This window comes from Nomascus leucogenys, chromosome 4 (assembly GCF_006542625.1).
Source record: "Nomascus leucogenys isolate Asia chromosome 4, Asia_NLE_v1, whole genome shotgun sequence".
NCBI lineage: Eukaryota > Metazoa > Chordata > Mammalia > Primates > Hylobatidae > Nomascus > Nomascus leucogenys.
Window position 1 is genome coordinate 53,512,318 of NC_044384.1, and position 16,920 is coordinate 53,529,237.

General features: G+C 37.6%; 1 protein-coding gene across 1 annotated transcript in view; it reads right to left on the reverse strand.

Moving 5' to 3' along the window:
- The window catches only part of TAF4B (TATA-box binding protein associated factor 4b), a 167,913-nt gene that overhangs the window by 100,359 nt on the left and 50,634 nt on the right, over positions 1-16,920 (reverse strand). The window contains exons 6-9 of the mRNA XM_003261982.4: positions 13,292-13,381; positions 8,858-9,475; positions 3,031-3,166; positions 1,876-1,981 (exon numbers count right to left, since the gene is read on the reverse strand). Of these exons, the coding sequence (XP_003262030.1) occupies positions 1,876-1,981; positions 3,031-3,166; positions 8,858-9,475; positions 13,292-13,381 (950 nt within the window). The remainder of the gene's footprint in view (positions 1-1,875; positions 1,982-3,030; positions 3,167-8,857; positions 9,476-13,291; positions 13,382-16,920) is intronic.

Here is a 16,920-nt window from a genome sequence, read left to right on the forward strand (position 1 = left end):
AATCCTGGTCTGTGGAAAAACTGTCTTCCATGAAATCAGGTGCCAAAAACGTTAGGGAACAATGACTTAGGGCATTCTACACCTATGAGCCTTTCCTGAGGAATTTACCAGCAGATGAACTTCATCCAACCAAGAGATGACAGAACACGACAGAAAAAAAGACCGACGGTGAACATTTTAACATATGCATATAAAAGTAGACCTACGAATAAAATGTACATGGGGGGATGAGGAAGGAAAACTAAGGTACAAATTTTATACAAATGTTATATTGAAATATATATAAATTATGCAATTAAAATATATATATTTAATATATGCATATATATAATATATATTATATATATTTAAGATCCAAATGTTTGCCAGATAAACAATTTGGAAACATTTTCCTTGTGGTATGTTTATTCATTTCCTGGACAGTGTCTTTCACAGAGCAAAAGTTTTTTAATTTTCTGAATTCCAGTTCATTAATTTTTCCTCTTGTAGATCGCTCTTTTCATGTGTTATCTAAGAAATGTGTGTAACCCAAGATTACAAAGATTTTCTCCTATGCTTTGTTCCAGAAGATCTCCAGTTTCAGGCTTGCCCTTTTTCTTAATCGTCATCCTTTAATTCCCATCTATTACCTATGTAAAAACTATTGTGTACATGTTCTATTTTCTCTGCTTCCCCCATTTTAACTGCATAATTTCTATATATACAAATGTTATATTTCTGTATATATACAAACAATTTTAATATAAATATTTATAAATAAATATGTGATACAAATATATATACAAATGTTATATGTTTGTTTATATATTTGTATACATAAAAATGCAAAAGGGAGAAATTATATAAAAATTTATATATTTGTATATATAAGAAATATATACAAATATAACATTTGTTTATACATATATAAACTCTTAAAAATCCTTGATTGTAAGAAACCAATGCAAGAAACAAAAATGGGCCAAAAATTTGAACACACACTTCACCAAAGATATATAAATAACAAATAAGCACAAAAATAGATGATCAACATCTTTAGCCATTAGAAAAATGCAAACTAAAACCACAATAATAAACACACACCTATTAAAACGGATTTTAAAAAATCAAAAGAACGGAGAATTACCAATTGCTCACAAAGTTGGACAGGAACTGGAACTCTCATCATCAATAACAGAAATGCAAAATGATACAGTCATTTTGATAAACAGTTTGGTAGTTTCCTTCCCAAAATTCACACTTACCTAATGATTCATCAATCATATTTCTAGATAGCAAAAGCATATGTTCACACAAAATTCTGTACATGAAGCTTTATTATATAATCATCAGAAAAACTGGAAACCACCCAAATGTCCATCAATAGCAAAAAAGATCAACAAATTTAATTTCATAAAATAAAATGCTTCTCAGCAATGCAAAAGAACCATCGTCTAATATTCCAAATGACACAGATGATCTAAAAAACATGCTGAGTAAAAAAGTCTGATGCAAAAGGGTACATAATAATGTAAAACTCCATTTATGTGAAGTTCAAGAATAGCCAAAAATGATCTATCGTGATGGACGTAAGAACAGTAGCTGCCAGAGGCAGGGGATAAGGGTAATTGATTTCAAAGGTGCATAAAGGTGATGAATATGTTCAGTATCTTGATCAGCATGATGATTACACAGGTATATATATTTGACAAAATTCACTGAGCTATACATTTAATAGTTGTGTACTTTATTGTTTATAAATTATACTCAATAAAGTACTGTTAGCTTTGTAAAAAGGCATCAGTATATCTATTTTATTAAGGTATTATTCTGTCATCTCTCCTTTTTTAAAAAAAATTACTTCCTTAAACCAAATTTAACTATTTATTCTCTTACCGGAAGCATGATGTTCCATTCTCTTTTATTTTATTTTTCTGAGTAGGAGATGCTTGAAGCGACAGAATTTTATTTCCAGGCAGAGTAATTTGCTTTAGAATGGAAGCTATAAAAACAAAACAAGAAAAAATAGAATACAAAAGAAGCAATCATGCCACATTAGGAAAAATCCAGGACAACAGTTTTTTATATATATAGAATAATCAAAGAAAATTCCAAGCTGCCCTGGAACTATGCTTAAATTCAAACATGACAATGAATTTATTCCCTGAATAAGAAATAATCTTATAAAATAAGAATCTTTCCATTTCTGTTTAGATAGTCTTTTTAGATAGTCTATGTTAGCAGTATTATAAAAATATCATGAGTAAAAGGCACCTGAAACATGTTAACAATACATTGCTTATATTGGTGTTTTTTAAAAATACATAAAGCTCTACCTGACATTGGTAAGACTGATTTCCCAGTCTACCTGACTTGGGTAAGACTGATTTCCATACATATGCATGCATGTACATGCATACAAGTGTGTACATAGAGAAAGAACTACATTTTAAGAAGAAATAATCTATAGCAAATTTTATAAGTTAAATAAGTCCTTATTTACTAGTAGGTTGTTTTATCAAATTACAGAATACCATGATAGTTGCTTTTTTTATTCCAAAACAACATATAACCCTAAAAAGTTTCTATGTATGTAAAAAGAAATGTAATCATAGCTGGGCGCAGTGGCTCACACCTGTAATCCCAGCACTTTGGGAAGCCAAGGTGAGTGGATCGACCACTTGAGGTCAGGAGTTTGAGACCAGCCTGGCCAACATGGTAAAACCTAATCTCTACTAAAAACAAAAAATTAGCCAGCTGTGGTGGTGCATGCCTGTAATCCCAGCTACTCGGGAGGCTGATAACATGAGAAATGCTTAAACCTGGGAGGTGGAGGTTGCAGTGAGCTGAGATCGTGCCACTGTACTCCAGCCTGGGCAACAGAGCAAGACTCCGTCTGGGGAGAGAAATCTCATCATTATCTTTCTGTTTTCTCTCAATGGGGGCCAACTTTAAAGACCAAACCTCTCTTAACACAGCAACAAAAAAGTTACACAAAACCCCTTCATGTTCTAACCCAGTGTGATGGGACTGAGATGGACCAGCATCTACCTGGAGGAAACTGACTAGTAGGTATTACGGTGTTCACTGACATCGTCTTCTGTCCACATTTCTGAATGGTCAATGCTGAGGAATGTGAAATTGTGGTCACTTGTTTTTCATTGCCTCCTGAAGGCTGCTGAACTACCTGAAACAATGAGAACTATCAATATAGTTGTTCAACTTAAGGCTTTAGAAAAGGATAAGATTTCAGTTTTAAACAACAGATTGTGTTCACCCAGCCATAAATATACCTTTATCTTAACAAGAATGCCTACTTTAAATTTGTACGAAGCAAAATTATCTTGTTCAAAAGTGAAAAACATTACTATCTCACATACATTATTTTTAGAGTGGAATTTAAGTTTTATTTCACCATACTCAATTTAAATCTCCCTATAAATCCGATTTCCAATTGTTAACTTATAGTGAAAAATTTAAAGCATGTATAAAAACAGACAAGATAAAACAAAACCATCTATACCATTACCCAGCTTCAACAGTGATTAATTCTTGATCAATCTTGTTTCCATCTACACCCCTACCCACTTCCCTGCCACCCTCAATTATTTTAAGGCAAATCTCAGATATATCGTTGTATCTATAAATATATCAAAATATATCTTTAAAAGATAAGGACTTTTTATGTGCCATTTTAACAAAGTATTTTCTTTTTTTTTTTTTTTGAGATAGAGTCTTGCTCTGTCACCCAGGCTGGAGTGCAATGGTGCCATCTCAGCTCACTGCAACCTCTGCCTCCCAGGTTCAAGTGATTCTCGTGCCTCAGCCTCCTGAGTAGCTGGGATTTCAGACATGCACCAACACGCCTGGCTAATTTTTGTATTTTTAATAGAGACTAGGTTTCACTATGTTGGCCAGGCTGGTCTCAAACTCCTGACCTCAAGCAATCCGCCCACCTCACCTCCCAAAGTGCTGGGATCACAGGCGTAATCCCAGCGGGGATCACACAGGGCGTGAGCCACCACGCCCGGTCTAAAGTATTTTCTTAGACCATCGCTTGAAAGCAGGAGGCGGAGGCTGCAGTGAGCCGAGATCGCACCACTGCACTCCAGCCTGGGTGACAGAGTGAGACCCTGTCTCAAACAAACAAGACAAAACAAAACAAAACAGGTAGAAAAACAGTCATCATGTATTTGAGCCAGCTATTGATAGTGAACTTAAACTGATAAATGGCAAATATAAATGTGCCATGGTCTTGCCAAAAGACAGACTTCTAAACAGAATTTTTGGAGTTCAATTTATTCAACTTATGTGTATTACTTTTAAAAAGTAACAAGAAACACAACATGTCCTGGTAAGTAATCCTATAGCAACTAATGCCCCTAGAGAAGAAATGTTAGTTAGAATAATTCAATTGCCCTTATTCTTTGAGAATAGACAAGAACTCCTTTAAAAATGATAGATTTCAATGAAGCTGAGATCATATTCATGTACTGTAGTTCTAGGGATCAGGCTTAAATTATACAAAGTAATATACAGGTCTCATTTTATGCATTCAGACTGAAACTCAAGAGAAACACTCCCAGCTTATTTCCTTATTATCTGCACTGTCCTCCTTGATGCTCCTTATTAGGTATTCCTGTATTTTAATTACGAAAGCCAGTAATATTCAAAAATTGTTTACCACTGTGAAAGTTGTCAGAATCAAAATGAAGTCACTTGTGTTTGAAAGAAAACAAAAAACAAAGCTCTAACAAATAGACCTAGGGAAGACTAAGAAGAGAGGGTTCTCATGCTTGTATGCCTAATCACAAAAACTATCCCAATAGACTGCCAAAACCACAACCTTGCACAAAGGCCATAGCAACAGTACACAAAAAATACTTCTGCAAAGACATCATCTGCTCAGCAACTCCTATTTAAACTCGGACTGGTGTCGCCCTTGTTACTGAGCTTTGTAGTCAAGGATAATCATTTCAAAACAACTATGTAATTCTCATTTTTCCTTTTAAAACCCGTCCTCCTTTACTCAGGAAGACTGCTTGAGGCCAGGATTTTGAGACCTGACTGGGCAATATAGCAAGACCCTGTCTCTAACCAAAATAAAAAGTTTTCTAATTAGCCAGGCATGATGGCATGCACCTGTAGTCCTAGCTACTCAGGAGGCTGAGGCAGGAGGATTGCTTGAGCCCAGGAGATCGAGGCCACAGTGAGCCATGATGGCACCACTGCACTCCAGGCTAGGCAACAAAATGAAACCCTGAGTCTTTAAAAATTAAAAATAAAAAAACTTTTGTCTTCCTTTACCTCCCTGAACACACATAGTTTACTATGGCACCTGTATTCCCATTGCAATGCTCCATTACCAATTGAATGTCTTATTCTTTTAAAAAGTCTTTCTGTTATTTAGGCTGACACCAGTTAGTCTTCATACCATTTTTGATGGGTACACAAAAATATAACACAAAGTTTTGAGTCGGGACTTAACAACCTTCAATCCCCATCACTTCTCATCTTAATGACTCTAGCACCTGGAACAATATATGTGTCTAGTCTAACAAAAATACGGGAGGCATACTCCTGAACATCTGCTGAGAAAAACAAAATGAGTGATAATGTAAGAGAATTCATTAATGTTCTTTCAAAGAAAGCACCACATAAAATCATAGTACTAAGCGGATCACTTGAGCTCAGGCGTTCGAGACTAGCCTGGGCAACACAGCGAAACCCCATCTCTACTAAAAACACAAAAAAATTAGTCGGGTGTGAAGGCCTGCACCTGCAGTCACAACTAGTCAGGAGGCAGGGGTGGGAGGATCATCTGAGCCTGGAAAGTCAAGACTGCAGTGAGCCATGATCATGCCACTGCACTCTAACCTGGGTGACAGAAGTAAGACATTGTCTTAAAAAAAAAAAAAATGCAAATGAGAAATAAACATTAAAAAGGAATTTTTAAATCCATGATTATTAAAGGAAATAAGCGTGTATTCTTCAGACCATATGGAGTTAGATGAACCCAGATTTGATTCAGTGTAGTAATTCTTATATTTTAAATGATTATTTGCCATACTTCTTAAAAGCTGCATGGAATACGTTATTTTATAGCAACTTGAGTGTTTTCCTCTTCACTTAGAACTAGGATTAAATTGCACTATGGTTTATAATGGATTCACTGATGGTGTTCTTTAATTACTTTCAAACTTGAATAATATTAATTTTCTAACTTAGTTTATCTGAAAGAATGCCCTAGTTCAATCTTCTCTATGGCATTACCACATAGAATGGTTTATGTTGTTTTGCTCTACGTAAATCTGTAGTGAAATAAATTACAATCTATCTTCAGGGTCTGGCCACTCTGGCTCTTGCCATTTTAAATAGGTAGGTGTAAATACTAATATAAAATTTACTGGCTAAACTTGAAACAAAGGACAAACAAGAAAGCAGAATTCACAGGGAAAATGAAATTATTAAAAATGAAGGTAGGAAGTAAAAAACCCTAAAATTTACCATCAGATTTTGTTGCATTATTTCTTTATTGAAATGATTTATAATGTATAACAAGTCAAACCTACAAAACAAAAATGCTGTCAAGATATTATCATGAGACAGCTTCCTGCTTCAGGACATTCCAGAAACCTAGATGTTCTTTCTAAGAGCAGCATACCCCTAATGCAAAAGTCATCTGAGTTCTAGTCTGAGATCCATTACTTGACTGTTTTTTGTTTTGTTTTTGTTTTTTTGAGATGGTGTTTTGCTCATCGCCCAGGCTGTAGTGCTGTGGTGTGATCTTGGCTCACTGCAACCTCTGCCTCCCAGGTTCAAGCCATTCTCCTGCCTCAGCCTCCCAAGTAGCTGGGATTACAGGTGACCACCACCACACCTGGCTAATTTTTGTATTTTTAGTAGAGACGGGGCTTTGCCATATTGGGCAGGCCGGTCTCAAACTCCTGACCTCACGTGATCCACCTGCCTCGGCCTCCCAAAGTGCTGAGATTACAGGCATGAGCCGCCACGTGTGGCCACTTGACTGTTACTGAATGAGTCAGCTCAGAATTTCTGGATTCTTAGTTTTCTCCCTACCTTTTTATCATAAAATTATTTTAAAATCCATAGCACATAATGACATGCTTTTAAAACTATGTAGCTATAAAGTATTATTTCACCCCAGGGCCCTATATGCTATAGATGCTCAATAAAGATTAGCGTTGATTAAAGAAACAACTATGACACATAAAGAGGATTTCAATTCTGTTCAGTGCTACCAAAAAGAGGCCTTTCCTTGGGGCAATTCCTCTATTCCAGTGGTTCTCAAACCTGGCTGCCCAGAACAATGTTTAAGAATCATTGCTTCCAAAAATGTTGTTTCATCTCTGAGATTAAATTCAGGTACCCAAGAGAAATCCTGCAAGGCAGTTACATTTCTCCATTTGAAAATGAGATGCAGAGTGGGAAGGGATGAGAAAAGATTAGTGCCCAGGAAACGACCATCATTTATCTGCTCAAGAGTTCGACTACTCTCCAATTCTGGTCATGCATCAACCCCTTTCATTCTATGTCCAAAGCTGCCCTGTTGCCTCAGACGACAATCACTCAGATACCTCTTATTCTGATAACACAAACAGGGCTGGAAAGGCTACACAAGAAGCAGAATGAACCAAAACAGAGATTTAAAACACAGCCTCTAATGCAAAGCATTACAAAAGAGAACAAGGACATTCACCAAAAGAACAGCAAGCTCTTTTATCGTAGAAGATAGGGAAGAACTTTACTAAAAACGTTATGATTTTTAATTAATGCACCATGTAGTATCTCCCATGAGTTGACAATACTTTCATAGTTTTCTAGTAAAACTTACCTTTTCTTAAATAAAGAAGAACATTCTAAACACTAATCGACAAACAGCTAAAATTTCCTTCTTTCACCCAAGAACCTCCCAACCTACCAAGTTTAGCAAAAAAACACAACAATCAGACAAAACAAAGGACTATTCTGCAAATATTCTGGGCACTTGAAACATTACAATATAATAAACAACCATAAAAAGCTAGAGAAGTATTCTAGATTAAATGAGCCAGGTACAGTGGCTCATGCCTGTAATCCTAACACTTTGGGAGGTCTAAGTCGAGAGGAACACTTGAGGCCAAGAGTTTGAGACCAGCTTGGGCAACATTGCAAGACCCTCTCTCTACAAAAAAATAAAAATAAAAAGACATTATTGGGACAACTACAGAAATACTGTACCAATATTAATTTCCTGTGTGTGACAACAGGTATGTTGTGGTTATGTTTTATAAAAAAAAAAAACCTTTTAGGAGATACATACACCGTGCATTGTCATAATTTTTGCAACCACTCTCAGATGGTTCAGTAAAGACTTATGTGTGTGTTTGCTGCTGGGCGTGGTGGCTCACGCCTGTCTGTAATCCCAGTGCTTTGGGAGGCCGAGGAAGGTGGATCATTTAAGGCCAGGAGTTCAAAACTAGTCTGGCCAACATGGAGAAACTCCACCTCTAACAAAAATACAAAAATTAGAAAGGTGTGGTGGTGCACACCTGTAATTCCAGCTACCCAGGAGGGTAAGGCATGAGAAATGTTTGAACCTGGGAGGCGGAGGTTACGGTGAGCCGAGATCGTGCCACTGCACTCCAGCCTGGGCGACAGAGTGAGACTCTGTCTTAAAAAAAAAGGACTTATATGTGTGTTTGTAGGTGTGAGTAGAAAGAGGAAAACAAAGCAAATGAGGTAAAAAAAAAAAAATTAATTGGTCAAACCCATAAACAGTATATAGCCTTACTAGTTTTTTACTAGTCTTACCAGTTTTCTGAATGTTCAAAATTTTCAAAATAAGTAACTAAGGAAGAAACAAAATGTTACTCACTAGTTGCTTGACTTGAACTGCCTGTGGAATCCCAGCTGGTTGTGAAAGGACAGGGCCCGGCTGGGCAAGTTTGATTTGAATTGGAGTCCCAATAACAGGCTTGTCAGATGTGGTCCCAGCAGAAGTAACAACAGGTTTCACAGATGGAAGACAAACAGCTGCACCTGAAGTTTCTCCAAAAGTTACTGCTGGAAGAGACAGTGTTACTGCTGTTCCAGAGACAACTGGCTTTTCAGGTTGCAGTGAGACCGTGGTCACTGTGTTTGCTACAGATGTCACAAGTGGTTTTGAAGTCTGAAGCAAAACAGTTCCAGCTGTTGTTCCTCCTGTTGCAGCAGCTGGGCCCACAGAATGAAGTGTCACAACTCCAGCTTTTGCTCCCACTGGACCAGCAAGTGGGTTCAAAGTTTGCACTGACACAGTTCTGGGTGCTGTTGCTCCAGAAACAATAATTGATTTTTCAGACTGGCTTGAGGACACTGTTGTTGTCACCACAGGAGAAGTTGTTACTGTTGTAGTACAGGTAGCAATGACTATGTCACTAGAAGTCTGCTGAACACATTGCTGGATGAAGCTCTGGGAGTTAGGCAGAAGTTGTCGTAAGGCAACCACGCTTTTCTGGAAACGCAGAGGAATGGAAAAAAACACTGCTAACAAATCAGCTACTTGTGAAACAAAATGTGGTATTTCATGCCTTTACAATTTAAAACCAATCAAAAGTGTATCAAGTATTTCAGTTGAAGACAGCTGGTATCACTTACTTATATCCTGCCAATATCCAGGATACAATCAATTTGAAGCCCCAAAGTGCTTGTTTTCCAATATGAAATTACTATATCTCAGTATTAAACTTATTTGTATTCCCTCAATATCAATTTAGTAAACACTGTATTATACTTTTCTATAATCATCTAAACCCTATAATAGATCATTAATAACTTTAGTATCTATAAGTTTATTTAAACCACAGCAGAATCTAGGTGTCTTATTTAAGTAACTTTCAAACTTTGGATAGAAATAGGTGCAGTGGCTCATGCACTCTGGGAGGCCAAAGCAAGCAATCACTTGAGGCCAGGAGTTTGAGACCAGCCTAGGCAACATGGTAAAACCCCATCTATACAAAAAATACAAAAATTAGTCAGGCGTGCTGGCACACACCTGTAGTCCCAGCTACTCGGGAGGCAGAGGTTGCAGTGAGCTGAGATCACGCCACTGCATTCCAGCCTGGGTGACAGAGCAAGACCCCGTCTCAAAAAAAAACAAAAAAAAAAAGGAAAGGAAGAAATAGTCTTTAAAAGCCTGGGCAACATGGTAAAACCCCGTCTCTACAAAAAATACAAAAATTAAATTAGCAGGGCGTGGTGGTGCATGCCTGTAGTCCCAGTTACCGCAAGGGCTGAGGTGGGAGGATCACTTGGACCCAGGAGGGTGAGGTTGCAGTGAACTGTGATCACACCACTACACCCCAGCCTGGGTGATAGAGCAAAACCTCATCTCAAAAAAAATTTTTTTAAATAAAAATAAAGAAATATATTTACATCAAAACAAAATTAAATACAAAGTGAATTTTATGATCTGAAAGAATTGAGCTAGTGTATTTTCTTTTTTTTTATTGAGACAGAGTCTTACTCTGTTGTCCAGGCTGGAGTGCAGTGGTGTGATCTCGGCTCTCCGCAACCTCTGCCTCCTGAACTCAAGAGATTCTCCTGCCTCAGCCTCCTGAGTAGCTGGGACTACAAGCACATGCCACCACTGGCTAATTTTTGTATTTTTTAGCAGAGACAGCCATGTTGGCCAGGCTGGTCTCCATCTCCCCACCTCAGGTGATCTGCCAACCTCAGCCTCCCAAAGTGCTGGGATTACAGGTGTGAGTCACCACGCCCAGCCAAGCATACTTTCTGACTGTCAGCGTCTATCTTTGTATCCTACTTAAAGAGTAAAGGCAGTTCAAACTAAAAACTAGTAGGTTGTGCCTTTTCATTCCTGGAGTTTTCATTTGTTCAGCCAACAGAGATGGAAAGCTAGGGCTCTTATGCCAAACAGCCAAGTTGTGAATGCAAAGGAAAAATTCTTGAAGGAACTTCAAAGGGCTACTCCATGTGACACATAAATGATAAGAAAACGAAACAGTCTTATCGCTGACATGGAGAAAGTTTGAGTGGTGTGGACAGAAGATCAAACCAGCTACAACATTCCCTTAAGCAAAAGTCTAAACCAGAGTATAGCACTAACTCTTCAATTCTATGAAGGCTGAAAAGTGAGGAAGCTGCAGAAGAAAAGTATGAAGTTAGGAGAGGCTGGCACATGAAGTTTAAGGAAAAGAAGCTCTCTTGATAACTAACATAAAAGTGCAAGGTAAAGCTGCAAGTACTGATGTAGAAACTGCAGCAAATCATACAGAAGATCTAGCTAAGAATTTTTTTTTTTTTTTTTTTTTTTTTTTGAGACAGAGTCTCGCTCTTGTCACCCAGGCTACAGTGCAATGCACGATCTTGGCTCACTGCAACCTCTGCCTCCTGGGTTCAAGCAATTCTCCTGCCTCAGCCTCCCAAGTAGCTGGGACTATAGGCGTGTGCCACCACGCCCAGCTAATTTTTTTATTTTTTTTTAGTAGAGTCAGGGTTTCTCCATGTTGGCCAGGCTGGTCTCGAACTCCTGACCCCAAGTGATCTGCCCGCCTCGGCCTCCCAAAGTGCTGGGATTACAGGCGTGAGCCACCACGCCTGGCCAACAACAGATTTTCAATGGAGACAAAACAACCTTCTATTGGAGGAAGCTAGGTCTTTCATAGCTTTTGGCTGAGGAAAAAATGCATGGCTTCAAGGCTTCAAAGGACAGGCTGACTTTCTTGTTAGGGGCTAATGCAGGTGGTGACTTCAAGTGGAAGCCAATGCTCATTTACTGTTCCAAAAATCCTAGGGCTCTTAAGAATTATGCTGAATCTACTCTGCTTGTGCTCTATCAATGAACAAAACATGGATGACAGCACATCTGTTCATAGCATGGTTTACTGAATATTTTAAGCCCACTGTTGAGAACTACTGCTCAGAGGAAAAAAAAAAAAAAGATTCTTTTCAAAATATTACCACTCATTGACAATACACTTCATCACCCAAAAGTTCTGATAGAGATGTACAAGTAGATAAATATTGTTTTCCTGTCTGCTAACACAACATCCATTCTGCAGCCCACATATATCAAGGAGTAATTCTTACTTTCAATTATTGTTTAAGAAATATATTTTGTAAGACTACAGCTGCCATAGACAGTGATTCCTCTGATGAATCTGGGGGCAAAGTCAACTGAAAACCTTCTGGAAAAGAGTCACCATTCTAGATGCCATTAAGTATATTTGTGAGTCAGGCAGGAGATCAAAATATCAACACTAACAGGAGTTCATAAGAAGTGGATCCCCATCCTCATGGATGACTTTGAGGGGTTCAGAATTTCAGTGTAGGAAGTCACTGCAGATATGGTGGAAATAGCAAGAGAACCACAGTTAAAAGTGGAGCCTGAAGATGTGACCGAATTGCTGCAATCTCACGATAAAACTGGAAGAGATGAGGAGTTGCTTCTTACAGATGAGCAAAGAAAGTGGTTTCTTGAGATGGAGTCTACTCCTGGTCAAATGCTATAAATGTTGTTAGGATGGTAACAAAGAATTTAGAATATGACAACAACTTAGTTAACAAAGCAATGGCAGGATATGAGAGAACTGACTCCAATTTTGAAAGAAGTTCTGCTGTATGTGAAATGCTATCAGACAGCACTGCATACTACAGAGAAACCTTTTGTGAAGGGAAGAATCAACTGATGACACAAATTGCACTGCTGTCTTAATTTAAGACATTGCCACAGCTGGATGTGACCACCTTCAGTGACCACCACCTTGACCAGCAAAAAGCCATCAACATTGAGGTAAGATTCTTTACCATCAAAAATATAACTTGCTGAAGGTTCAGATGATTGTCAGCACTTTTTAGCAATAAAATATTTTTTAATTAACATATGTAATTGTTTTTTCAAATATAATGCTATTGTATAGCTAATAAAGTATACCATAAAAAGTTTTATATGCATTTGGAAACCAAAAATTTCATGTGACTCACTTTATTGTGATATTAGCTTTCTTATGGTGGTCTGAAACCAAACCTGCAATACCTCTGTGGTATGTCTATATATTCTTATACAAGCATTAAACAATATAAGCATGAACTTATGTTCATGAATAAAATGTTACTTCTCTTTTTTCAAAGTGTCCAAATTAAAATAATATTATGAACATGCTTTACAGCTTACAAAAGCACTCAGAGGTTTCTCCCACATGGTCAGTATCTTCACATTCAATTGCTGTCATATTGAAATATTCCAGTTTTTAATTATTTTAGAGTAATCTAATCCAAATTATTTCTTCTAGGTGACACATAACTCTACCTTAAGAAAAGGAACCAGGTGAGGCTGAGGTGAAGACTTGAGTTCAACATACAGTTTCCTAGTAAATTCTTCTGCTTCGATTTTTGCATCCTGAGGGATGGGAGAAATAGAAACAATTTTAAGTCTACAAATATTTTGAAAGAGACAAAGTATATAATTCATGATTGCAGATATAGCAAACTTTTCACAAATGATAGTCAATTAAATATAGGCTTTTTTTCATGCCAGCTATGAAATGTGTAAGCATAAATGATAGAGATGTTTATTCATAGAGAATACAATGAAGTGGTGATTTTTTTTCTTTTAAAGATCCCAGGAAGCAAAGAGAAGAGCTGATGGGCTGAGTAATACTACATTATTACAATCTGTTAAGAACAATTAAGAAGTGAAGGCACAGGTGTCTTAAATTTCTTAGGGTGGGGAACACAAAGTTACTCAATTTGGAGACCTCGGTGTTTAAGTTCTCCAAAACAATTTGGAAATTCATCTGCTAGCCTGCTGGTGTTCTTTGCACACAAGAGCCAGGGACAACATTTCCAGAATTAGTAGAAGTATTTCCAAAATAACTTGATGCCAGTGATAATGTGTAAGATGTAGCTGATTGAATTATCTTATTCTTTTCAAATGTATATAGTTTTTAAAATTTTGCCTAATATATTATATGCTTAATAAAGATTATAATTGTGTGGTGACAGAGAACATCTGGTTTTTTCTTCATGAAGTTGTGGAAGGAGCACTCAAGGAAAGGTAACTATGACCTTAGATTTAAAAAAAAAAAAAAAATTCAGCTTTTATTTTAGATTCAGGAGGTACAAGTTTGGGGTACAGATGATCTCGTCACCCAGGTAGTGAGCACAGTTATCTGGGAGGTAGTTTTTCAGCCCACACACCCCCTCACTCCCACTTTCTAGTAGTTCTCAGTGTCTATTGTTCCCATCTTTACGTCCATGTGTACTTAACGTTTAGCTCCCACTTATAAATGAGAACATGTAGTATCTGGTTTTCTATTCCTGCATTAATTTGCTTAGGATAATGGCCATTCACATTGCTACAAAAACATGATCTTGTTCTTTTTGATGGTTGTGTAGTATTCCATGGTATATATGTACCACTTTTTATTTATCCAACCCACTATCAATTAACACCTCTGCTGATTCCATGTCTTGGCTGTTTTGAGTAGTGCTGCGATAAACATGGTGCATATGTCTTTTTTATAGAATGATTTATTTTCCCTTGGATATATACCCAGTAATGGCACTGCTGAGTCAAATGGTAGTTCTATTTTTAGTTCTTTAAGAAATCTTCAAACTGCTTTACCACAGTAGCTAAACTAATTTACATTCCCACCAACAGCATATAAGTGTTCCCTTCTCTTTGCAGCCCCACCAGCATCTGTTTTTTGACTTCTTAATAACAAACATTTTGACTAGTATGAGATGGTATCTCATTGTGGTTCTGATTTGCATTTCTCTGATGATTAGTGATGATGAGCATCTTTTCATGTTTGTTGGCTGCTTGTATGTCTTCTTTTCAGAAGTGTCTGTTCGTGTCGTTTACCTATTTTTTAATGGGGTTTTTTCTTGTTGATTTTTAAGTTCCTTATTGATTCTGTATATTAGACCTTTGTCAGATATATAGTTTGCAAATATTTTCTTCCTTTCTGTAGGTGGTCTGTTTACTCTGTTAATAGTATCTTCTGCTGTGCAGAAGCCCTTAGCTTAGTTAGGTTCCACTTGTCAATTTTTGTTTTTGTTGCAATTGCTTTTGGAGAGTTCGCCATAAATTCTTTGCCAAGGCTGATGTCAAGAAGGGTATTTCCTGGGTTTTCTTCTAGGACTTTTACAGTTTGAGGTCTTACATTTAAATCTTTAATCCATCTCAAGTTAATTTTTATATATGGTGAAAAGTAGGGGTCCAGTTTCATTCTTCTGCACATAGATAATGAGTTATCCCAGCACCATGTGTAGAATCAGTCCTTTCCCCACTACTTTTTGAGATAGAGTCTCACTGTGTCACCTAGGCTGTAGTGCAGTGGCATGATCTCGGCCCACTGCAACCTCCCCCTCCCGGGTTCAGGCAATTCCCCTGCCTCGGCCTCCTGAGTAGCTGGGACTACAGGCATATACCACCACACCCGGCTAATTTTTATTTTTTTTAGTAGAGATGGGGTTTTGCCATGTTGACCATACTGGTCTCAATCTCCTGACTGCAAGCGATCCACCTGCCTCAGCCTCCCAAAGTGCTAGGATTATAAAAGGCGTGAGCCACTGTGGCCAGGCCCCATTACTTATTTTTGTCGACAGTGTCAAAGATCAGATAGTTGTAGGTGTGCAGCTTTATTTCTGGGTTCCCTATTCTATTCAATTGGTCTATGTGTCTGTTTTTGTATCAGTGCCATGCTATTTGGGTCACTGTAGCCTTATAGTATAGTCTGAAGTCAGGTAATGTGATGTCACTTGGCTTTGTTGTTTTTTTTGTTTTGTTTTGTTTTGTTTGCTTAGAATTGTTTTGGCTATTCAGGCTCTTTTTCGGTCCTATATGAATTTTAAAATAGTTTTCTCTAATTCTGTGAAAAATGACATTGGTAGTTTGACAGGAATAACATTCAATCTGTAAATTGCTTTGGGCAGTATGGCTATTTTAATGATATCAATTCTTTCGGCCCATAAGCATGAATTTTCAACAGTGTTTTGTATTTCTCCTTGTAGACATCTTTCGCCTCCTTGGTTAGCTGTATTCCTAGGTACTTCATTTTTGTGTGTGGCTATTGTAAATGGGACTCTGCTCTTGATTTGGCTCTTAGCTAGAAAGTTTTTGGTGTATAGAAATGCTACTGATTTTTGAACACTGATTTTGTACCGTGAAACTTTACTAAAGTCGTTTATCAGTTCTAGAAGCCTTTTGGCCGAGTCTTTAGGATTTTCTAGGCATAGAATCATATCAGTGAAGACAGAGTTTTACTCCTTTTTTTCCTATTTGGAGGCCTTTTATTTCTTCCTCTTGCCTGACTGCTCTGGCTACAACCTCCAGTATTATGTTAAAAAGGAATGGTGAGACCTTGTCTTGTTCCAATTCTCAAGGGAAATGGTTCGAGCTTTTGCCCATTCAATATGATGTTGGCTATGGATCTGCAAGAGTATTTTCAGAATGACATTGTAAATCCATAACAGCAGTTTCAAAGAACTGAGGAACCTTTACACATTGCTTACACTATTAAGCATTTCAGGGGTATGTGTAGTCTAAATTATTTTCCATTAATACTAACATCTGGGAGAGAAAGCCTTTTTCACTAAGCTAATGTTTGCACACATGGTGCAAAGCCAACAATGGGTAAAACTACTGGTAAGAAAGGCAATGGCAAAGTGAAACAGCCATCATCACATTCTACAGTGCTATGTGCTTGGAGAAAAAAAAAAAAAAAAAAAAACAGAAGGCCAAGCACAGTGGCTCACACCTGTAATCCCAGTACTTTGGCGGGTCAAGGGTGCAGGATCGCTTGAGGCCAGAAGTTGGGAGACTAGCTTGGGCAACATAGTGAGACCCTGTCACTACAAAAAAATATTTTAAAACTAACTGGGCATGGTGGCACACACCTCTAGTCCTAGCTACTTGGAGGGTGAAGTGGAAGG